Source organism: Neofelis nebulosa, chromosome 6, assembly GCF_028018385.1.
Source record: "Neofelis nebulosa isolate mNeoNeb1 chromosome 6, mNeoNeb1.pri, whole genome shotgun sequence".
NCBI classification, from domain to species: domain Eukaryota; kingdom Metazoa; phylum Chordata; class Mammalia; order Carnivora; family Felidae; genus Neofelis; species Neofelis nebulosa.
In genome coordinates this window covers 18,994,647-19,019,473 of record NC_080787.1, presented here as the reverse complement: position 1 = coordinate 19,019,473, position 24,827 = coordinate 18,994,647, and the positions used below count along the sequence as shown (strand labels likewise).

Genomic DNA, 24,827 nt, shown 5'->3' with positions numbered 1-24,827 from the left:
CAACAGGTCCTCGATTTACCGCAGTGCCGTAAGATGTGAGTGTTACATGTGCACTGTAATAATCCATGGAGATGTAGGCTGTCCTACTGTCTTAATGGACGGACTGCGATCTGAATTCATTAACATCAGGACCTCCTTGTGAAGGAGTGAATAACGAGATTGCGGCTTTGTGAAATTATGTCTAATTCCTATTTTTTTTTTTTTACGTTTATTTATTTCTACAGAGAGAATGAGTGGGGAAGGGGCAGTGAGAGAGGCAGAGAATCCCAAGCAGGCTCTGCGCTTATCAGTGCAGACTCCGACGCGGGGCTCGATCCCACAAACCGTGAGATCATGGCTGGGCTGAAATTGAGAGCTGGCACTTAACCGACTGAGCCGCCCAGGCGCCCCTCCTAACTGTTCTCAAGTGATGGGAAAGCATGGACCGTAAGATCTATCTATGTGCAGAGAAGTGGAAAGACAGCAGGAGGTGGAAAGGAAAAGCCAGCCCATCCATGGGGAATCTCATTAGGCTCAGCTCCATCCAAGATGGTTGCTCTGACATGCTGCTGACAACGAATTAAGCAAAGATGCTCTTGTAAGGATGCTCTTGTTGGCCCATTAGGGTATCTTTCCGAGCTTGGTGTGAGATATTAGGTTAAGGTATTAAAATAATAGAATTCTAAAACCTGCTCCCCCATTGTAAAGTCTACATTGTCATCTTGTTGTCTGGACTAAGCTTTCACACACACACAGCCCTCCAGGCATCCTCAGCACCCCCCCCCTTCCCCCAGCCAGGTGGCCTCAGGTAGATTATCTCCCCTCCACCTCCACATTTCCAAAATGATGTTTTGTACCAGACTGCTCTAAAGTGCCTCCAGTTCTAACGTTCAGTGAATCTTTAGGACAGTTGATTCCCACGGTCAGTTTCACGGATGCTGACACATGGACAGCATCCCTCACACCACACACACACACACACACTAGAGGTACCACCATCATTCCTTCCCACCTACGTTCTTGCCTCAGAGCCCACAGACTGGCCAGGTACCTAAGTCATGAGCCAGAGCACCCGGGTCTAAGAACAGGAAAACAGAAGGAATTGTAGCTTCTCTTCAATCTTTATTGGCTACTTTCATTTCCTTATCCCACCAATGCAGGTCGGGGAGGGCAGCAAAAGGCCATGTGTAAGGTGGCACATGCCAGCTGGCTGAGCGATGCTAACCACGGTCCCCTGAGTCTTGCAGCAGCAACAGTGGGCATCTATCAGCTCCTGGGTCTGGAGCTCAGACTGCATGGCCCAAGGACCGCCCTGCCCCCCCTCCCCCCCCACCGCAGGGACCGTCTCCTCCCACGGTAAGTTTGGCCTTAAAAACACTACAAACAGTTGCATTCATTGTCCTTTTTTTTTTTCCTTTTTCTTTTTGCCTTTAATAATAATAAAAAAAGAAAACCAAAACCTTCTATAATTTATAAGCTATTTTTTGCTATCTACATTATATATAAAATATAGACTCTGTTTACTGTATAACACACATCTTTTCCCCTTGATAAATAACTCTTTAAAATATCTAGTATACATGCCTTGACTTTTTATATAGAAGTTTGGTTTTATACATATACATACATATATATATACTCATGTTTGTAAAACGCAATAAATACATACTTGACAATATCCACCAAACAAATGTAATTTGGGTTAAAAAAAGAGAGAGAGAAAAAAGAAGAAATGGTAGTAAAAGCACCAGGCAGCAAACAGAAAGCCATAATTGCTAGAAACTTCTCCCTCCCTTGGGCAAGGCACAGGGCAGAATACTAAATATATTTAAATATGTTTAGATGCCTGAAGGAGAAGGAGGGGCGCAAAGTAGCTGCTGGGGTCACTTGCTTTTGTTTTGTTTCTCAACCTGGGGTTAGACCAGAGTCACAGGTAGGTCATTGCGTTTATGAGGAGAAACCACGGGGGCTCATCCAAAGGCTTAGCCCTTGTGACGGCTGCAGAGGACAGCAGAGATCAGGACGAGGAGTGACAGAAACAGCATGACCCTATGGCTGTGCTGTAGGCCCCGCCCACACTGGCCCAGGCCAGCTTTTGACGCTTCACTAAGCGGAGAGCTGTTGCATGGACGCGTCTTAGGATTACTCGCTGCTGGTTTCAACAAAAAGAGGGCACAGCAGATTCAAGAGCATTCAGCAGTGCAACACTTTAGTAGCCTGGCCAAGAGCCAGGGGCTTCGGGGGCCCTCGCAAGGGCTCCAGGAAATAGGGACTGACCCGGGGAAGAGAAGGCTCAGGAGGCCACCGCCTTCCGCTGCTAACGGCTGTGGTCGCTTGGCTACGGTGCTGGCCTCACCTCCAGGCTCAGACCACCGAGCTCATCACCCCTGACGGCAGCGCGGGAGGACTTCGCTCCTCTTGCGGGAAGTCCTGGGAGCCCGACTCAGTCAGGGTCGTCCCTGGAGACTCAGCACTGCCATTGGCCGGCTTCCCTGCCTGGTGGGGGGGCAGCGGCGGGGGTGGGGGCGGGGGTGGGGGGGGGGGGGTGCAGACAGGCCAGGTAGAACATGCCAGCTGCTGCTTAAGACTGAAGCCGCACTGCAGACGCACACGGCTTTCCTTTCATGGCCCTCCTCCCCTCCTCCCTGTCCCGAAAAGGACTGGAGCGCAGGGGCTCTGAGAGTTTGTTTTCAACGAGCTCTCCAAGGTCATGGCCTCCGCCCTGTAAAACTGCAGGGCTCTGATGGCCAACAACTAGGAGGCAACAGGTGAAGCAGGAGGCCTGACTCTGCACCTAGGAGGGGAGTGGAGGGCCACCGAAAAAGAGCGGGCCCCAGGAAACCCCAAAGGTGGTGTTGTGTCCCCCATCCTTGCCACGTAGAACACCGACTACGGATAACTGTTCGCACCACCATCACGATGGAAACGCAGAGCAGCTAGTTTCTGAGGACATCCAAGACCTAATGGCGTTGCTAAGAAATGGATGCGACCGCAGCAGCTGGGGGAACACGGTCGTCACAGGTCTGAATTGTAATCGTCGCTCGTTCACCCACTAGCCGGGGGACCTCAGACGAGTCGTTTCACCTCTCTGCCTCCCTGTCCCCATCTGAGAGCCCTGACGGTGCTACGTGCAGCCGCAAGGGACTTAGAATGCAGCTCCGAAGAAGCGGGGGTGACCTCTGCTGTCACCGAACCTCTCGGGGCTGTGACAACAGGATGTGAGTACCCGGGGCTCTGACATCCCTTCAGAGACAAACAGAGCTCCTTCCTCCCCGGGATGTCTCCCCAGCGTGCTGCCATCCCCCCGCCACAATAAAAGGCGATCCTCCGGGAGACCTAATTTCCGACCCAGGTCAAATTCAACAGCTGCGACTCTGAGCCAAGATGACGAGAGTTGACAGAGTGTGCAGGTATGAAGGCAAAACGCACAGGTAAAACCGGAGTCACAAGCAAATGAACTGGAAAAGCCCCGCCCCCTGAGAAGAACACGCGCTGCTGTTAGACCACCAAGGGCAAGATTCCAAGGCCACCTGTGACGGTTGGCCAATGACGTCTTGAAAATCCCCAGCTCCTCGGTTTGCTGCATCACCGACGATCGAAATCGACTCAGCAAGTCGATTTTCAAGGAAGGAAGCTGAGTGCTATTTCCATTCTGGAAGGGGCAGAAACACCGACTACTTCTATTCGCGGCCCTGTCAGGAACCTTCTGGCAGAACATCAAATGTGGCATTCTGCTCAGCGGGAGGGTACGGACTGCAGTGGCGTAGAGCCCCACACAAGTCACACTCGGCATGAGTCCCGGATGCGCCACAGGGCGTGAGGACAGCCCCCTCAGTGTTCAGCGAGGAGTGCTTTCCTGCCTGGCGACAACTTCAGGGGTACGCACCTCTCTTCGTGGGAGGCAGCGTGGTTTGGAGAAGACAAGCTTTGGACCCAGGTGACTCAGCTTCTGCTTTAATCGCCGTGTGACTGTGCGCAAGTCACTCTTCCTTTCAGAGCCTCGATTTTCTCACGTGTGTAATGGGAAGAACGAGAGCCAATGCCTTGGGGTTGCTGAGGGCATTAAGCGAGATCATTCACCTAAAATACCCTGCGCACGGTGGATGATCAAGAAATGTTGGCGCACGGAGGATCCTTGGATGGCTCTCTGCAGACGGGAGAAGGGGGCTGGGAGAAGCTCAGCTTAAAGTGGAGTCAGCCACGGCTGCCACGGCAGGGTCCACGTACATGTGACACACAGCTATTTCCCGCCCAGTAGATCAGGAGTGTGTGTGGCACCCTGCGACGTCTCTCCCCACCGAGAGGGGACGTCAGAGAAAAGCTGACGGTGGTCATGGACTTGCTCTCCAGAAGAGCACTCAAGAGAATCCAAACTTTTCAAATAAGCCCAGAGCGTCCCCAGCCCTTGTGAATGCCAGGTGAGAACCCGTGATGCCCCGTCCTCTCTCAATCAGTAGCACGAGCCAATGTTTCCAGGACCGGAGGCGTGAGTCCCCAGAAAAACGGGAACAAATCAAGCCGCAGGGACTAAATGTGAGACCCTAAGGCGGTGCCTCCGGGACACTAGATCTTTGAAACACAGTAACCTAAGCAGACACAGGCCGGATCGCTGCTCGGGGCTTCATCCTGGGTCAGAGTGGTGCTGAGGGAACCCAGACCCCAGAGCGCACGAGTCGGCGTTGGCCCCAGCGAGCCCTGTGGGGAGCTTGAGATCTCAGCTGCCCGCTGCGGCTCCCAATCGAGGTTTGCCAAGTGGTAGTTCGGAGGTAAAAGGAGCACGAAAGAAATATCTTAAACTCATCTCCGGGAATTTTTGTATTTAAAAAAATGAACTACCGGGGCGCCTGGGTGGCTCAGTCGGTTAGGCATCCGACTTCGGCTCAGGTCACGATCTCATAGTCTGTGGGTTCCAGCCCCGCATCGGGCTCTGTGCTGACAGCTCAGAGCCTGGAGCCTGCTTCCAATTCTGTGTCTCCCTCTCTCTCTGCCCCTCCCCTGCTCATGCTGTCTCTCTCTGTCGCAAAAATAAATAAAAACATTAAAAAAAAGTTTTTTAAAAATAAAAAAAAAAATGAACTACCTAGGTCTTTTCTTCCTCTCGTTCCTGTATCTACCTACTACATGCATTTCAGTAGGTAGGATTTGAGAACACTCACTAAAATATTTTTCATGCTTCTGTTAAAGAATATATATTCTTTCTATATCCCCTAGCCTCAAACGAGAATCTGTGTTTTAGACACTATTTATCACAGGACTCAGAGGCCTTTGGAAGAAAATAAAAAAAACTTCCCAAGTCTTTGGGTTAAGTACAGAAACATAAAATTAAAACCCCTGGAATATCCCTACTTAGATTATAAACGACTTAGAAAAATGAGACCCATAGAGTTTAATCTAAGTTTTCTTTCCCTTCATCTTTAATCACAGCCTTTCAGGCTAGACAGAAAAAAAAAAAAAATTCTTTCCACTCAGTTCCTACAAAAGTTATTTCTCCAGAAGGCAATTTAGGAGAACCTGAACTGACAGAGTCCACGGCACGGCTGTCTGCTCCCACTATTACTGGGGCACATCCATGCTACCAAATCTCTGGTTTTGAGTTGGTAGCTACGAAAGCCAGCATGCTCACCACGAAGTAATGATGTCAGGGACCATAACATACCCTGGAGAGTTCCAGCTGACTCACCTAGCCGTGTTGCAGCAGTGGGGTGACTCTTCTGGGGAAGGCAATCCTTCCTCACTGTGCTGGAAAATGACCCAACATTCCTGCAGTGTTTGGACATGCCCACCAAGCACCCCCCCTCCCCCCCCCCCGGGGCAGCCTGGGCATCACAGTGTATTGACCCTGGGAGGAGAATGGAGAATACAATGGACTATATATACTGTTCATTTCCAGATTCTGCCTCCTCAGAGCCTGGGGCAGGGGTAGGGGGTGGGAGGTGGGGTGGGGAGGGGCTCTCGGCCCCTTAAATTCCCTTCTACCCCTACTGCCAGTCATCTGAAAAGACGTCTAAACCTCAGGTGTGTGCCAAAGACAACCGTTGGGTTTCCGTGACCTGTGAACAAAAGCTATGGAGATTCAGAAGTTCTCGTCTTCCCCAGTCAACCCTGACAAGTGTCTAATGGGGGGGGGGTGAAGGATTAAGGATAATTTCCCAGTTTCAAAATGTTTGACTTGGTGTTTCTTTCAAGAGAGAGGTCTGAATTTTTAAGAGCTATTTCAGCGACATTTGGTGGTGGTGAGGACTGACAAACCCTTATGTGTGTGTGTGTGTGTGTGTGTGTGCGCGTGTGCGTGCATGTGTGTGCATCTCTAACAGTTCCCCTTTGCAACCACCCCACTCCAAGCCTGCAGCCGTCTGCCATTTCCAGTAATACCTCTCTGTAATCAGGGTGTGACAAGGGAGACAAGAGACCAAGGAGGGGAAAAATACGTTTTTCCCCCCAACGTGACCCTTCTCAACCCTACGTGAAGATACCCCTCCGTGGCTCTAACACCCCATATTAGAAACACTGAAAGTGATGTTCCTTAATTGTCCTTCTGTTTTAATACCCATTCAAAAACTTGCAGGTGTCAGAATCCTGAAAGCAAAGGTCAAAGCTAAGGAAAACACCCTTGACATTTTCTTTTTTCTTTAAGGGAAGACTATCATATCTGCGTGGAACCGAAGGCTTCCCTTTTAAATTCACAAAGCCGGGTGAATCTCCTAAAAGTCCTTTACCGGCTTGGTAGGAGACACGGGTGTTGGAGACCAAAGCCCGCCAAGGGCTGGCTCCCTTTCCCATCTGCTGGGACATCCCCACTGCAACAGGTGGGGCCCGCAGCATGCGAGGGCGGCTCGGGAGCTTGTAGTCTGACCCATTCAGGCTGTGCCCTTGACTGGAGAGCCACCGGAGAGGACACTTGAGCGCCACATCCCTTTACACTTAGCTCTACCCCACCGGAAACAGGATTAAGGGCAGCTCCCCGCCGCTTTGTAATTGATGCCAAACCCAAAGGGCTATTGTTTATTCTCTGCCTAGTCTGCTTCCACGCAGCCTGCGTTCTGGTGCTCTCCTCTGGGCTTACTTGCTATTCCCGGCTCTCCCTTATCCCATCTGGGGGCCGGGCGCAGGGCAAGGTACCCATTAGGAAGACACACCCTCCCGCTTCCTATGAGGACGACCAATCAATCAAGCACACTGTTCACTCTGCTATCAAGTAGCCTTTCCTCCAGATATTTTAAGTGGCCTTCCGGAATTTGAGCTTTCTCATTAGCCCACTGCACCCCCGCCTCCCCCCAGACTAACAGGCTTCTGCGGACGGGTGAGGATTTGCCTTCTCCCGCCAGAGGCAGGGTGGCCGGGAAGCCGGCACCCACCGAGCTGGCCACTGGGTCGCGGGAGCATTTGGCTTGCCAAGGAGGCCGATGGGTAGGGGAGGGCTGAGGGAGGAGGAAAGCACCCCCTCTTTGCTTCTCATGGTAAGGGGGCCACAGAGGCTAAGCCGCCTCCTCCTCATGCAAACGCCCCGCAGGGGTGATCTCGGGAAGAACAGGCCCCCTGAACACTCCCGGGCTGTTGGCTCGGCCAGCCGACAGTCTTATTAGGTGCCCCTCACCCAGGCTGGGGGGTTCACCTTCCCAGGCGCCGCTTAACTCACCCTGCCCCTCCACCTTCCCGCCCCCGCACTCCTCGCGGCCACCTCTGCCCCAGCACGCCTTCCCCCTCTCCGGGCTCCACGCTGAAGACCTGAGTCCCCCTGGGTCCCCCCGTCCGTGCTAACAGTACAGGGACATCCTGCTCCGGCGCATGGCCTCGCTGATCAGGTAGGCGGGGCTCAGCTCGGGCTCCTCCGTCATGATGGCAATGTTCTGCCACTCGCCCGTCTGGCTGGACCTCTTGATGGTGTCCACCACGCACAGGGCGTACAGGCAGTCGTCGAAGGTGGCGGCCATGGTGAGCGGCCGCCCGTCCCACGTGCGCCGGTCGTCCTGGTCCTGGAAGGCCTGGCGCACGGCCTGCATCATCTTGATGGTGCCGCGCAGGTAGGGCGCGGGGATGTCGCTGAAGGCCTTCTCGGGCAGCAGGGAGTTGCTGACGGGCGTGGCGTCCTGTAGCAGCAGCTCCTGCTCGGGGGCGCTGTTGCGCTGCCCGTACAGGTCCGTGCCCACCGCCAGGAGGCGCCCGGCCGCGCCCACCACGGTCACGTCCTGCTTGAACTCGCCCGGCACGTTGAAGTTGAGGGTGACGGTGCAGCACACGCCGCCCTCCAGCACCATCTGGAAGGTGCAGAAGTCGTCGCTGGTGATCTGGCGGATGCCCTTGATGTGGTCCGTCTGCTTGACGAAGGTCTTGAGCAGCCCGTGGACCTTGACGGCCTTCTGGCCGGTCAGGAAGGTGAGCAGGTCGATGATGTAGGTGCCCACCGAGTGCAGGCCGCCGCCGCCCATCAGGTCGTCGCAGCTCCAGTTGTACTTCTTGCCCAGCAGGCTGCCGCCGTGCACCTGCACCTCGCACACCAGCAGCTCGCCCACGTAGCCCTCCTCGATGAGCTGCTTCATGCGCACGAAGGCCGGCAGGAAGCGCAGCACGTTGCCCATGATGCTCATGAGCTTGGGGTAGTAGTGGGCGGCCGACATCATGCGGAAGGCGTCGAGCGGCGTGGCCGTGCGGTCACAGATGACGTTCTTGCCGATGCCTGCGGGGCGGGAGCAAAAACAGCCGTGAGGGCGCGGGCGTGCGCGGCGGTAGGGGGCGCTGCGGCCCCCGGATGCTAACCTTGCAGCGAGCGCGCCAGACCTGACCTGATCCCCGCTTTCCAGTCTGAAAAGAGCTCGTAGCGCCAGCTATTTAGGCAAAAGTAATAGAACCTAAGGTATGTTTAAGATCTACTCATGGGGCGCCTGGGTGGCTCGGTCGGTTGAGCGGCCGACTTCGGCTCAGGTCACGATCTCGCGGTCCGTGGGCTCGAGCCCCGCGTCGGGCTCTGTGCTGACCGCTCGGAGCCTGGAGCCTGTTTCGGATTCTGTGTCTCCCTCTCTCTCTGATCCTCCCCCGTTCATGCTCTGTCTCAAAAATAAATAAACGTTAAAAAAATTAAAAAAAAAAACCCTACTCTACAGTATAATTAAATATTTGAGTCGAATTCCTTTAGTATGAAGCCAAATTAAATCAACTAAATATTAGCTTATTTTAATATATTTAAATAGGCTCTATTTTGGAGATTTTTTTTTAATGTTTATTTTGGGAGAGAGAGACAGAGTGTGAGTCAGGGAGGGGCAGAGAGAGAGAGAGAGAGAGAGGGAGGGAGACACACAATGGGGAGCAGGCTCCAGGCTCTGAGCTGTCAGCACAGAGCCCGACATAGGGCTTGGGCCCCCAAACCGGGCGATCGTGATCTGAGCAGAGGTCGGAGGCTTAACCCCCTGAGCCACCCAGGCGCCCCACAGAGATTTTTCGATATACGTCAATGTAGAATATAAAACACCTCATTTCATGCTTTGTGTCTAGAAGTCTAGGACATTTTATATACAAACATATGTTCCTTGTGAAATATTGATAAATCTAAACTATTTAAATAGGGGCACCTGGGTGGCTCAGTGGGTTAAGTGTCTGACTTCAGCCCAGGTCATGATCTCACAGTTTGTGGGGCTCTGTGCTGACAGCTCCGAGTCTGGAGTCTGCTTAAGATTCTGTGTCTCCCTCTCCCTCTTCCCCCACCCCATTCACACCCTGTCTCTTTCTCTCTCTCTCAAAAATAAATACACATTAAAAATTTTTTAAATAAAATATTTAAACATAAAATATAAGTCCTATTGAAGTATACAAGATCATCTTCTTACATGTTTTATTAAAATTATCTTACATATGAACTGTTTTATAGCTTTAGTTTGTAAAATATAATTTATTAAAAATGTATCACTAGAGGGGCACCTAGGAGGCTTAGTCGCATAAGTGTCCAACTTCGGCTCAGGTCATGATCTGATGGTTTGTGGTTTGAGCCCCGCATTAGTCTCTGTGCTGACAGTGTGGAGCCTGCTTGGGATTCTCTCTTTCTCCCTCTCTCTCTGTCCCTCTCCCATTCATGCTTTCTCTTTCAAAAATAAATAAAAACTTTAAAAAATGTATTATTAGAAATATCATACGTAAGGAAGAGAAGAGTGTCTCTGTCTGGACAGAACCGGAATATGTAAGCTTAAGTCATAGCCAAGGCAAGTCTGATTAAATATGAGGAAGAATTTCTTAATGATATCCTCTGAAGGTCTAAACATTTAGCTCTCTCTCCTACAACCACCAACAAAGGATTACATTTTGAAAGTTACCTGCTTGTTTCTTTTGCATTATGGATTAGGGCTGGCAGTGGTCAGACATACATTTGTTGAGGTTTTTCTGCTCTTTACCGGCGGGGGGGGGGGGGGGGCGAGTGGGTAGTCCCTGGATCTGAGGGGTGTGCAGTGGCCGGTTCCTGTCATCTGTCTCATGGTGGGGTTCCGTGCTTTTGGCCAATGCACCTGGGGCCAAATAACAATGAGGCTTGATATGATGACTGTAATGGGTGTGTAAATTACAGGTAGGTTCAAGCCCTTTGGGAGACTAAGTGATTCTGGGTCTGGAGAAAACAAAAGATCAAAGGAAAGGAGAGTGACAATCAGTGGGAAAGGGATTTATTCAGTAGAAGCCAAGAGTCAAGGGAAGAAAAATAAGTCAGTAAACCTATAGAAGCAGTCAACTGGAACATGCTCTGCACATAGACCCTTCCAGTAGAGACCTGTACTCTCCAGACAGGGGAGATCCCACAGACAGGGGAAATGCACAAGGGAAACGGAGCAATGAGACACAGCTGTCCTGGCTGTTGGCACTCAACCGGACAGAATCCATGAACTCTAACGACAAGCTGAACTGAGACCGGGTTCTGTGGAAGTCCTGCAACTGTAGGCGTCTGTCCAGTGGAGATGTCCGGACAAGCCCGCACCCTAGAACATGGCTCTAATGGCCAAATGACACACATGGTCAGAACAGGTTGTAGAAAATAAATATGCGTGATGGCTGTCCATTTCCACATGCACGTTTCATTCTGGCCCCGCAGGGAAAGGGCCGGAAGCCACGCAGTGACCACGTCTCCTTGACTTTTCCATGTTGGCAGAGCTGGCTGGCTCTTCGGATGACCAGGAATGACCAGTAAGAAGCTCCTTTAACTCTTAGCAACCAGTTGAGGGCTGAGGCTTTGGCACAGGGATGAGAAAACACTGGTGGGTATTACCAAAAATGCCACACGCTTACAACACATCATGTTCTGATAACACGATCCTGTAGGCAGCAGGCTCACGTAACAGTGGCTTGTGCTGGCAGGAGCAGATTTATATGAGAACGGATTGGTAGGTCGCCGCAGGGACAGGTGACTCATGCTGCCAATATCTGCCTGGCACCTGCTGGGTGTGGGTGATGGCCTCTCCTGCACCCTAACCTCAAGGTCGCCCTAGCCAGGACCCTGTCTTTTTTTTTTTTTAATACTTATTTATTTTTGAGAGAGAGAGAGAGACAGAGAGAGAGACAGAGTGCAAGTGGGGGGAAGGGCAGAGAGAGAGAGGGAGACACAGAACCCGAAGCTGTCAGCACAGAGCCTGATGCCGGGCTCGGACCCACAAACCGCAAGATCATGACCTGAGCCGAAAGCAAGAGTCAGACCAACTTAACCAACCGAGTCACCCAGGCGCCCACCCCCCCCCCCCCCCCCCCCCCCGCAAGACGGTCATCTTCTCAGGATGCTCTTTTGGTCTTATCTTAATGGCACATGAGAAGTTTACCGTATTTTTTCTATTATAAAAAAAAACCATAGAATGAAATAGTAAAAGAAAAAATAAATGGAGAAAATTCATTTTACTTCCCATCCGCACACCCCAAACCGTCACTAAGTGGGTAAGGCTTCGCAGCTCTACAAATGGAAGATTCTGAGGTGATGAAAGCTCCTTTTCCAGAAAATGCCAGGTGAACACACACCAAAAGCCCCTATCGGGGTCTGAAACTCGTGCCTGGCTGCCCCAAGGATCTGAGACACAGGACCTCTTCCTTGAGGCTATTTCTGTGCGCTGTGAGTCCACACCACACAACCACATTCTCAGAGATAAAGACTGGTTCTGACTTCTTAAGTCTCCACTCCGCCCACGGCACCTAGAGGCGCGTCGAGCTCCGGGCAGGAGCCTGGCAAACTTGCGGCCTGGCCCCGCCTCGCCGCCCGTGGTCTTCAGCAACATCCTCGCTTCGCGGGCGGGTCTCAGCAACATCTTAGCTCCTGGTATTCTCACGACGCACAAGAGACTTCTAGAAATCTATCATAGAGAATAATCTCAAACATAAGCACGGCCTCTTGCCCAAAGAGGCTTCTCACTGAATTATTTATTAGAGCAAAAAGCTAGGAACGATGCAAATGCCCAACGCGAGAAGAATGGGGGTGTTAGTTCTAGCATGGATGTACAACAGAACGTTGTTAAGCTGCTGAACGCGATGCTAATGAAGGCTTTTTAATGGCAAGCAAGAGGATTATGATGTAATGTTAAGTGAAAAGGGCTCTATTCATAGACACCCTGTGATCTCAACTCTCTCTTAAAAACTACACAAGAGGGCGTCTGGGTGGCTCAGTGGGTTAAGGGTCCGACTTCGGCTCAGGTCACGATCTCATGGTTTGTGGGTTCGAGCCCCGTGTCGGGTCTGTGCTGACAGCACAGAGCCTGCTTGGGATTCTCTCTCTCTCTCTCTCTCTCTCTCTCTCTGCCCCCTCCCCACTCTCTCTCTCTCCCCAAATAAACATTAAAAAAAAAACGCACGAAAGGAAAGGAGAAAATCTGGAAGGGAACACCTCAAAATTCGTTAGTAGGATTATGACTGATTTTTATTTCCTTCGCTACATTTTCTGTATTTTTCTAAGGGTCTACTTTGATAGCCAGAACAACTGTTAGCTTTTCTTTCCTAAGCCCAAAGGAGGCACGAAGCCTTTTGAAGGATGGGGCTCACATGATGGCAGAAGGGCCTTTCGAAGTCTGGGATGGGCAGCCGGGTCCTAGAGCAGGCCGGTCTGTCTCAGTGCCTGAGCCCTGGGGGTGGGCGGGGGGGGGGGGGGGTGGGTAAAGGCGCCACTGACCCTGAACTGTGAATGCTTCAGAGACTCAGTCCAGGTCTCCTGGCTCCGCCTCCTCAGGACTCTCTGATTCTCACGGAACCTATGGACTCTCTCCAGAAGAGGCAGTTCAAACTGCACCCACACGGTGAGCCCGTGCACAGTCTTCTTGGGTTCCCAGAGCAGGCCTCTCCATCATAAACTGTACAGTTACTTCCTATTTTTAAAGTACTTACGTATGAATAAATGTTATATATGTCTTTAAATTTTTTTTGGTAGGCTCTATACCCAACGTGGGGATCGAACTCACAACCCCGAGATCAAGAGCCCATGTGAGCCAGGTGCCCTTGTACGATAACTTCTTGAAGGCGTTAGGACATATTGTTTACAAACAAGATAATGCTTCCAGTTTTAAAAGAAACCCAAGGGGCGCCAGGGTGGCTCAGCTGTTTGAGCAACCAAGTCTTGATTTTGGCTCAGGTCATGATTCCGGGGGTTGTGGGATGGAGCCCCGCATCGGGCTCCACGCTGAGTGTGGAGCCTGCTTAGGATTCTTCCTTTCTCTCTCTGTCTCAAGAAAAAAAGAAGAAGAAGGAGAAGAAGGAGAAGAAGGAGAAGAAGAAGAAGAAGAAGAAGAAGAAGAAGAAGAAGAAGAAGAAGAAGAAGAAGAAGAAGAAGAAGAAGAAGAAAGAGAAGAAGGAGAAGAAGGAAAAGGAGAAGGAGAAGAAGAAGAAGAAAAGGAAAAGGAAAAGAAAACAGAAAAGAAACCCAAAATGCAGAGCAAGCAGGCCCCTTACTGATTTGTAAAGTTTGTTTTCTCTCGGTTCTGGACACTCTTCCCTCAACTCTACCTCTTGGTGGGGCTTCTGCAAAGCACACTCTGGACCCCCCAACTCCTCCAGTTGTCTTTCCCAGAGTCTCCCCACCAAAATGCCCAGAACCTGAAGCTCCAATGTTCTTGGCAGTTTAACAAGAACAGAGGGCTTAAGCTAAAGAAATACAAGTCTATTCTTTGTTGTTTGCTTATCTGATTTTTCTAATTTTTGTTTTCTTTCAGCTTACTTGAGGTACAATTGACATAGGAAATTGTAAGATATTTAAAGGAGACATCATGGTTATTTGATGTATGTATGCATTGTGAAAGTATTTCTACCATCGGTTTAATGAACCTCGTGTTTCTCTCGTGTGCGAGAGAACACGTAGGTTCTACCCTCTTGGCAAATTTCAATTATACAATACAATGCTATCAGATATAATCATGTTTACCTAAGATCCTCAGGGGTGCCTGGGTGGCTCAGTTGGTTAAGCGTTGGACTTTGGCTCAGGTCATAATCTTGAGGTTCTTGGGTCTGGGCCCCATGTCGGGCTCTGTGCTGACAGCTCAGAGCCTGGAGCCCGCTTCAGATTGTGTCTCCCTCTCTCTCTGCCCCTCCCCTGTTCATGTTCTATGTCTCAAAAATGAATAAAAACATGTAAAAAAAAATTTTTTTTTAATTAAAGGGGCGCCTGGGTGGCTCAGTCAGATAAGCGTCCGACTTCAGCTCAGGTCATGATCTTGTAGTTCTTGAGTTCGAGCCCCGCGTCGGGCTCTGTGCTTCACCTGCTTCGGATTCTGTGTCTCCCTCTCTCTGCCCCTCCCCAACTCATACTCTCTGTCTCTCTCAAAAATAAATAAACATTAGAAAGAAAAAAAAAGATCCTCAGACTTTATTCATCGTATAGCTGAAAGTTTGTACATAAAGAAATATGATTCTAACTGGAGACTTCCAGTCATCAGACAATGTGTGTGTGTGTGTGTGTGTGTGTGTGTGTGTGTGTGTGTTTCACAGAGATTTCACAGAGGATCCCCTCACCCCCAAAATCACATGCAGCAAAAAGGACATGTATACTGCCGGGGCATAGAATTAACACACCTCACAGTCCGGGCTGCATCAGGTGCCACCGAATATATGCTGGGATTTCTTCCAAGGAGAGCAGATAAATGCCTACCTTCCAAGTTGCCTGTCAGCCTGGCCTTTGGTCTGGCTGTCCAGAAAATACCACAGGTCTTCAGTGTCTTTGTGATTTTCAGGTGTCTTAGCACAATGCCTTTCCTGCCACCCCCAAGAAAGTGCTAGAATAGGCTCTTTGGAGAAAAGCCCTTCTCTGTTTTGTGCTGAAAAGGAAACAATAAGGTTGGGGCCAAATCTGTATGCCTCCCTGAGCACGGGACTCTGACATTCCTTTGATATGAAGGTACATAGACAACACCAGGCCAACAGGGGTTGAGAGAGTCCGTTTCGCAAGGGAAGGAGCTCGGGGAGAGACCGGAGGCCCCTCCATATGCTGGCCCCCCCAGAGAGCCACGGCTGATTCCTAATTGGGAACCACGAGGGGAAGAATATAACCCTCATCTCTGCTTTGCAGACCCTCAGAGGATAGTGTGTGTTTTCTCACTCCTGGGAAGACAGCTCTACCTCAAGGACGGGAAGGCTATCTCTCCCACCTGTATCCACACATCCTTCCCGGAGCCATGGAAACACATTCCCTTAGGAGTTTATACTATCTTGCAGCAAGATGTGGTATCCTCCTTCCAAGGCAAAAGATCCAAAACTTGGGGACCCCAATCTTTTTTTTCAATGTCTATTTTTGAGTGAGAGGGAAAGAGAGAGAGTGTGTGAGCGAGCAGGGAGGGGCAGAGAGAGAGGGAGACAAAGGATCTGAAGCAGGCTCCCTGCTGACAGCAGAGACCTCCAGGCGGGGCTCGAACTCACGAACTTCGAGATCATGACCTGAGCCAAAGTCCGACACTTAACCACCTGAGCCACCCAGGCGTCCCGGGGGCCCGAACAATCTTCAAGAAAATCGCGCCACAGAGGATCAAGACAATCCAGGCCCCCAAACATATGGATTCACTTTCACTCCAAATAAACAGGCCGTGCAACATGGAAAGCAGGAAAAAGTACTCCGTGAGAAAGAAAGAGTATGTTGTGCTTCGCCAAGCCCCAAGCATTTCCCAAGCAGTTGGAGAGCTTCAGTTATGCCCACAGAGGAACAACAGGACCTTTCTGGGCATCTGGGGACTATGGTGGATGTGGTCACCCCGCTGCTAACTCCCCCGGGGACGTGACATGAGCCATTACACCACCGCCGCCGGCTCAGCTCTTTCCACCGAGGGATCTGCCCCTGCACCCAGAAATGGATGTCTTGGAATCTTACCACCTTTGTCAAGGCGGTCTAGTGTGACTCAGGGCGGGTGGCAGACAGCACATCAGGACTGCCCTGGCATTCTGGGGAAGTCTTCATAGCCTGCCTCCACGGAGACCATTTATCCTCTCGTGTGGACACAAAGAGCCTAAGTTGGGTCTTTCGGGGATTGACGGCAGCAGAATACGTCACCCTAGAATGGGCCGCTCTGGCATGTGTATTATTTCGAGATCAAAGACAATCAGGGCTCAGCAGACTCAAGAAGAGCTTTTTACCTTCCCCTTAACTACCTGAAAGAATTTAGATGGGGGCGGCTGTACCAGGAAGAGAGCTGTTACCAAAGATAGCTTTTTATATCGGAAAGACTTATCTGCATGGCCTGGAGAATATTTACCAAGTATTTGTCCTTCTCATCTTCCTGTGAAATGTCTTCCTCCTCTCCTCCCAAGCCCCACACCTCTCCCCTCTTCTCCTTAGCTTGGTTATGATCTCTCAGCCTTGACTACCTGCCTGCCAGGGAGTCCCCTATTTTTATGGGGCTCTCATCCATAAGAAGCTTGTTTTTCTCCTCTTAATCTGTCTTATGTCAACCTAATTATTTAGCCAGCCGAAAAACTTTAGAAGTTTGGGGAAGATGGGGAATGTTGTCTGCCCCTGCAGTGGAGAGCCTTGGGGCCGGAACAAACTTCACTTTTCAAGCAACCCCTTCCCCCCAGCCCACCCCACCCCCGCATGAGCAAATAAAGCGAGATCTCCCCATCCATAAAATGGTGGAACTAATACCTTCCCACCTCTGTCGCGGAGCTGAGGTAGGGGAGGAAAGGAGATCGGCGGGAGAATTCTGGAGGGTGAAGGCACAATGTGGAAGGCAGTGTGCTTGGCTCTTTGTCAGAAGCTTTTAAACGAAATCATTTCAGAAGGAGCTTTACTGCCCTCCTGAGATCTCTCATGGGGAAACGGGAGATCGGCCCCCTCCCAAGCCCGCTGAGTGTGTTCTCGGTAAATGAGCCACAGCACAGTATCCCCGGCCCTCACCAAGGGTTAGTGCCGTAGAGAAGGAGTTTCCAACCAGTAGACCCCAAGGTGCCTTCCGGCAGCAGGGCCCCTGCCCTCCAAGCTCGAAGTCTCCAAGCCATATCTCTTGCCAGAGACCAGAGCTTTTGTGGGGGCTGACACGCCATCCAGATGGGCCCCAGAAAGGAGCAGAGGCAAGGGACTTCCCCCTGACACCTCTAGGGAAAAAGACAGGTGCCGTCTGCCATCCGAAGAGCAGCTATCCTCTCCTGCCCTTGATCAGGTAGGTTATCCCTGGCTACCTGGAGTATCGCTGTCACCTGGCCACCCAGGGACCAGAGCCATTCCCGAGCAGAATCACCCTGAAACTTCAAAGCATGCTTCCCTGCCAGCACCCTGCCAATTACACACTCCCTTATCTAATCGATGGGGGAAATCTACGAGGCTGAGGCGACTTTCCCACCAGATCTTCCCAATTTCTCCACTCGTGTTGACAATTCCTTATCTTCTGAGAGCCAAAGTGGCTGTTGGGTCTGCAGGCTGGCGCACAGCTGTCCTGGCAGACTGGCAGAACTCCCACAAGAAATTCCACCACATACAGCTTCCCATTCTTTTCTCCCATTCACAGAAGGTAGAGAAGATTTCTCTGCAATTCAAGCCGGAACTCATGATCTTCATTTGTACTCCATTCTGCCACCATTTCTGTGCTAGGCACTGGGACTGAAAAATGAGTAGGCTATGGGGCGCCTGGGCGGCTCAGTCGGTGGGGTGTCTTGACTCTTGGTTTCTAACCAAGATCTCATGGTTCGCGAGATCGAGCCCTGCGTCGGGCTCTGTGCCCGCCGTGCAGAGCCTGCTTGGGATTCTTTCTCCCTCTCTCTGCCCCTCCCCACTCGTTCTTTCTCTCCCTCTCTCTAAATAAAAATTTTAAAAAGGGATAAAAAAAAAAAACCTGAGTAAGATAGCTGAATATGAGCTCCCAGTCTAGTAGAGAAGACCAACCAGAAATGAGTAATTACAGTATTTTATAGATTATGGGATCTAATATAGGGATAAACAATGAGAGTGCGAAGAAGGGCTGCCCAACTGATCTGGGCATGGTAGAAAGCTCTGTTTCAGGGCGCCTGGGTGGCTCAGTCGGTTAAGCATCCGACTTCAGCTCAGGTCACGATCTCGCGGTCCGTGAGTTCGAGCCCCGCGTCGGGCTCTGGGCTGATGGCTCAGAGCCTGGAGCCTGCTTTCCATTCTGTGTCTCCCTCTCTCTCTGCCCCTCCCCCATTCATGCTCTGTCTCTCTCTGTCCCAAAAAAATAAATTAAAAAACGTTTAAAAAAATAAATAAATAAAAATAAAAATAAAGGCATGCAAAAAAAATTCAAATAAAAAAATAAAGACATATATATTACAAATTAAAAAAAAATAAAAATAAATCGGGGGGATGGCCCCTTTGGAGAAATCCCTCCTCTTCAGTTCCCTGAACAACGTCCCAACTCAAACCACTAATCTGACCTCTTCACAATAGTAATGACATAATTTAAAATAGCAACAACCATCTCCTAAGCACTTGTGCCAGAAGAGGCTGAGCATTTTACATACACTTGCATTTTTTATTGTACACAACTCCATGAAGCAGGTACTCAGACAGCCCCCGTCTCACACATGTGGAAACAGCCTTTGAGAGGGTAACCACTAGCCTGCCCTCCACAGTTCGGTGAGCGGTAGAGTTGGGCTCTGAGCCCAGATTGCCAGCCTTCGAGCAAACCTGGTCTTAGCTTTCTTACTCCAACTGCCTTAGCCCCGCCGGCTTACGGCTGGCTCAGTTCCTCTCATATCTAAATTGTATACGACACCCAGAGATGACATCCGCCTCCCCGATGCGTGCCTGTGCACTTGTGAGCAATGCCAGTGCTTCGGGGGGGGGGGGGGGGGCGGCTCCGAGGGGGACCGCGTAACTGACCTTGGTGAGCATCAAAAACCAGGGCGCTGGGAGTGGAGGGGCCTGCTGTTCAGCTGGATGACAGCCCAAAGTCCCCAGAGCACCACGATTAATTTCAAACTTGAGATGGAAATGGGTCATGGTGACCCACATTCCCTTCCTTTTGTCAAGGCCCCTGACGCCGCCAGTGGGCTCTGAAAGGGGGGAACAGCCACGGAAAGGAAATCAGCACAGCTGATACTGATGGGACTTGATACTGAACTGAATTCAATGTTGAAGTGCTTTGTTGAATGTTTATTTTTGAAAGAGAGAGCGAGCATCCGGCATGTAAGCGGGGGAGGTGCAGAGAGAGATGGGGAGAGAGAATCCCAAGCAGGCCCCGAGCTGTCAGCAGAGAGCCTGATGCGGGGCACAAACCCACGGACCGTGAGATCACGACCTGAGCTGAAATTGTACGCTTAGCCACCCAGGCGCACCTCAAATGCTTTTTTTAAAAAGTTTTTAAAGGTTTATTCATTTTTCAGAGACAGACAGAGTGTGAGCAGGGGAAGGGCAGAGACAGAGGGAGACACAGAACTGGAAGCAGGCTGCAGGCCCCGAGCTGTCAGCACAGAGCCTGATGCAGGGCTCCAACTCACCACCGCAAGATCATAACCTGAGCCAAAAGTCGGATGCTTCACCGACTGAGCCACCCGGGCACCCCCCACCCCCCGCAGCAACCAGCGCTTTGTACAGACTTCCTCCCGCTACTTAGGCTTGTTGCCTGAAATTGCCTGTTGCAGAGGAACCCCTAGCAGTAGTCAGATTTTCTCAGATGGTTTCAGGGGCATTCTGTCATCTAACCGCTGAGCCCATGGCAGCAGGGACAGCACTCCTGAAGCACTTTCCACTTTCGGTTTCCTTATCTGTAAATCCCACGCACCTGCATCACTGTGGCCTACACGTGCGGAGTAGGAAGTCACTAGCCAGCCCCTTCCAGCCTGGGCATTCCCCAGGAGAGAAGAGCAAAGCTTGCCACTTCTATCCAGCCCAGGGGAGGCCCAGGGTAGAGGCTGAGACACGGCACGTAAGGTGTGTGGGAACCAGAGACCTTCCAGGCCAGTGGCAAGCCTTCCAGAAGGTAGGTAGGCCTGCCACCTACAGGTGGCACACAGAGACCCCGGTGTGAGGGGCAGGAGGCACTGAGAGGGCCCATGGGAGAACAGAGAGGCCTGGGGTTGGATGTAGTGGCTGCAGTGGTCAGGGACTTGGGGACAGAGGAAAACGGCCAGGACTGTGGGCTCAGCTGTGGAGTCCTGCTACGCTGGTCCCAAAGAGCCAAACACCACCCACTGTGTCTCGGTGGTCATCATTCTGCGGAGTGGCCTGGACCAGCCCCCCTCGAGCCTGCACCACTATTCCGCACCCTGCCAGGCCAGAATTCAGAGGACACCACCCGTATGAAGGTGGTGCATGTAAGCCACACTTTCCCCATGGAAGCAGCCACCTTCTGCCGTGGGGGAGGGCAAAGGGCAGAATGCCGAATAACTGGGCCACCAGGGTCATCTAAAAGAGACAGCGACTCGAAATGTAAATGATCGGGTTGGGTGACTTTACTGGATTGCACTGTAATTCCGTTCCCTGCCCGCCCGTCTAGCAGGATGGGGCCCTGAAATGGTATAGAAGTATGGTGTGAATTTCCATCACACATCCAAAAGGGTGGGAGCCCCACATCATCTCCCAAAGCCCCTCCGTTGTCCTCTCCAAAACCTCAGTACTGAACAGCCGGTTTCTGAGCCAAGGCTTTCCAGAGAAACACTATCCTCACTCACTGTGCACATCGTATGCAAGACAAGAGACTTCAGGCAACTCCTCAAACAAAAAGCAGGAAACTCTCCATTCAAGACAAACTCTCGAGCGAAGGAATCGCAGCCACACTTACCCAGCGATGTGTTTTATTTTTTTAAAATCAGGATACTGTATTTCATGCTGCCTAAGTTTTTGGCCGTTCTGAAACAATGGAGAGATCCAGAAACACTGGGTTTCTTCCCCACGACAACAATCAGTTGGAGTGGTACAGCGGCTTCCACAGGTGGGTCAACCACTCCCAACCCTAACCCCTAACCCCCAACCCTAACCCTAACCCATAGACCACAGCCCCCGCCTGCCCCTATTAATGGCTGTATTAGTTTTCTATTGCCACCATGAACACACATGCATAGCTTAACCCAACCCCCATGTATTATCTTTCAGAGCTCTGGATCAGAAGTCGGGCAGGCTCAGCGCGGTCTCTGCTTAGGCCTCTGGGGAAGAATGTGTTTCCAACGTCACAAGGCTGTTGGCTGAATGCGTTGCTTTGGAGCTCTGGGCCCAGCTTCTCTGGTGGTTTCCTCGCTGGCTGCCCAGCTTCTAGAGGGGCCTGCATTCTTCATGTGCTGTGCCGTACCCAGGCCCGTAATAGTTCCTCGAAGTGAGTCCTTCTCCCGCTGGAATATCTCGGACCTCCTCTTGTCTTCAAAGGGGTCCTGTTATCACATCAGGCCCACCAGGGATCATTCCCCTTTGGCCATAGAACTAATCGCAGGAGAGACACCAGGGAGCAAAGGTCATCTTAAATTCCACCAGCACCTTCCGCCAGTTTGCTGGTGAAGCTCCAGAGAAAAAGTCCTGCCAGGAGGAAGATTCTCGAGTGATTCACCTCAGACACGTGCAGACGGACACTCCTTTCAAATCATCCTTTGTTTCTGTGTTCTTTCAGTAGTTTTTACTCCATCAAAAAGAGAGCCTCCGTGAGGTACTCCAGGCTTTAAAAACCTATTATTAGTCTCCTTGTTACCACGGAGATCGTGTCCCCAATTCAGGGCTCCCTGTAGACAGCCGTAATAGGGACAGTGCTGGGCCGGGTGGCGGTCTGGGTCTCTGGGGGCCGGAATGAGCACGAGGAAGGGAACTGTCATGCAAGGATCCACTTGGCGCCCGGCTGCCCGGCGGCTCAGTTAAGCATCACTCGGGCATCCTTATCCCCGTTCGTCCGGAATAGGTAATCGAGGCTCAGGGAGATTAGGATTGCCTGGGATCACAGCTGTGTGACAGGCTCCCGCTGCCGACTCGGTTCTGTGATCCCAAAGCCCGAGGTTTTCCACTTTCCGCCTACGGAACCACTGCAAGGGGAAGGGAAGAAGCAGGATAAAATGCCCGGGCCTGGGCGCTCCCAGATGGGTTGATAAAAAAGGGCCAAACCCCACGGGTGCCTCACTTCCGGCACTGAGACCAGAAGTGACTTGGGAAGGCAGTGGAGGTGGCGTGGGGGGCAAAACCAGTGCTCGAAGGGGGAAGGGCTGGAGAACAAGAGGGCTGGAGGCTCAAGGCAGAACGGGGGCACCTGCCGTCTCTGCAAGGCAGGTGCCCGGCCCCCACTTCTGTGGTGGTGAGCGGGCAACCGAAAGAAGCCTGTGAGGAAGGAAGGGGAGTGGCTGGGCAAACAGGTCACGGTGGACACAGGGTCCCCGCGGCCGAATCAAGGAAACCCTGCAAGAGCCACAGCCCTGTGCACGCGGGGCCCCGCCGACCCGGCCAAAGGAACCGGGAGGCAATGCGCCTGCCACACACTTCACTTCTACGAAGCAGACGGGGCCATGCGGTCACCACCCCGTGGGGCCTGTGGGTGCAGATCCTTGCAGGGGAACAAACACCTCCATGGGGCGCCCAGGAGAGGAAAGCAGACCAGGGCACGAGGGAACAATGGATCTCATCCCTCAGCCAGGGCGGCAGGGGGGACCCACGAGCTGGGAGACGGTCTTCAGTTCTAACTCTGCACTCCTGTCGACAGGGCTGGACAACAGCAATAAACCCAGACCGGGGGCTCCTGGATGAGAGGTCAGGATAAGCATTAACAAACCACTTCCCCCAAGCACTTTCACCTACATCATCTCTGCATGTTGGACCGAGTCTGTGACAAGGTGTAGGGGTGTGGGAAGGCAGTGGCGGTTAGAAACAGAGAGGTAACCGGGGCGCCTGGGTGGCTCATTGGGTTAAGCGTCCGACTTCGACTCAGGTCATGATCTCACGTCTCGTGGGTTCGAGCCCCGCATCGGGCTCTGTGCTGACAGCTCAGAGCCCGGAGCCTGCTTCAGATTCTGTGTCTCCCTCTCTCCGTCCCTCCCCCGACTCACAGTGTGTGTGTGTGTGTGTGTGTGTGTGTGTGTGTGTGTGTGTGTGTGTGTGAAAAATAAATAAATATTTTAAAAAAGAAAGAAAGAAACAAGGCAACCTACGATTCGGTGAGTGTGTTTGGGGGAGGGGTGGGTAGTAGAGATTCATAGTTTTCAGGGACCGCCTAACATCTGAATCCCCCTGTTCTATCTGGGAAATTCCTCACCGTGTGAGTCTTAGTGGGAGGTAGAACTTCTCCCCACTATGGAAGCCAAGCCAGGGGCATGCTTTCCCATCAGTCTTTGTGGGAAAAGTCATGGGCACACACCTGGGTTTGGCCAACCAGGGACCCCGCCTGGGTCTGGTTCAGAAAAAAGGAACAGTATGGAGAATCCGCGCTGGCAGTGGGAAGTGGGCAATCTCTGGTTTCCAAGGGTTGCTGTGGCAATGACTGCAGTGAGGACACCTATAATCCAGTGCCAACACCATCCAAAGCAACAGGGCCATCCACGTTGGCTGGGTCCTCTGGCGTGACTCATTCCAGCTGCCCAACCTTTCTTTGTTCCTCTTGTTTTCCAAGCCTACTTCCCCAACCTAAGTTTCTGCGATGAACTAATCTCCTTTCTAGAAATTCTCTTCCGCTAATATCAGTCAGGTAGTTTCTGATGTTGGCCGTTGAAATGCTTCTCCAGCACAACAGGTTTACCATTTCTGGATCCCTTTCGGAAAAGGTCGATTTGAGCCCAGAGGAACCACGGAGAGCCTGTTAACAAAGGAGCCTAAGATCCGGCGTGCTTTATTGGAAAGTGAAGTAGAATGAGGGTCAGGTGACCTCATAAAAGTTCCAATTCCAGCATTTGGGACTGTGTGACACTGAGGGAACTCCGTTCCCTTATCTATAAAATTGGAATAACGACGCCTTCCCAGGGCTATGCCGAGGATGAAATGATGTATCGGCAACTGTCCCGACACATAAAAAGTGCTCCTGAATGTCTACTGAAGTCAACAATGGATCTAAATATACACTGCTTCTGTCAGTTCCTAGAGCTACAAGAATTCAAAATAGGGGCGCCTGGGTGGCTCAGTTGGTTAAGCATCTGACTTCAGCTCAGGTCATGAGCTCACGGTTCATGAGTTCAAGCCCCATATCGGGTGAGCTCGAGCCCCAATGGGGGGAGCATGAGCTGTGCATCAGGTGGTGAACATGAGCCCCGCTTCAGGGGAACCCCACTTCTCTCCCTCTCTCTCTCTCTGCCCCTCACTCACTTGCGCCCTCTCTCTCTCAAAAAAAAGAAAAGAAAAGAAAAGAAAAGAAAAGAAAAGAAAAGAAAAGAAAAGAAAGAAGGAAAGAAAGAAAGAAAGAAAGAAAGAAAGAAAGAAAGAAGGAAGGAAGGAAGGAAGGAAGGAAGGAAGGAAGGAAGGAAAGAAAGAAAGAAAGAAAGAAAGAAAGAAAGAAAGAAAGAAAGAAAGAAAGAAAAAGAAAGAAATCAAAACA

The 24,827-nt window shown here is 51.4% G+C and overlaps 1 protein-coding gene and 1 long non-coding RNA gene across 9 annotated transcripts in view; both read right to left on the bottom strand.

Moving 5' to 3' along the window:
- Positions 1-1,081: 1,081 nt before the first annotated feature.
- LOC131513773 (uncharacterized) lies at positions 1,082-5,908 on the bottom strand. The gene is made up of 2 exons (XR_009262777.1): positions 5,057-5,908; positions 1,082-4,811 (listed from the first exon to the last, which is right to left on the bottom strand). It is a non-coding gene; the product is annotated as an uncharacterized LOC131513773 (long non-coding RNA).
- Positions 5,909-6,148: 240 nt separating this feature from the next.
- Positions 6,149-24,827, bottom strand: part of GFOD1 (Gfo/Idh/MocA-like oxidoreductase domain containing 1) — a 113,859-nt gene continuing 95,180 nt past the window's right edge. For all 8 annotated transcript variants that reach the window (XM_058732970.1, XM_058732971.1, XM_058732976.1 and 5 more), the window contains one exon: positions 6,149-8,653. In XM_058732970.1, coding sequence (XP_058588953.1) covers positions 7,734-8,653 — 920 coding nt within the window. In that variant the 3' untranslated portion in view covers positions 6,149-7,733. The remainder of the gene's footprint in view (positions 8,654-24,827) is intronic.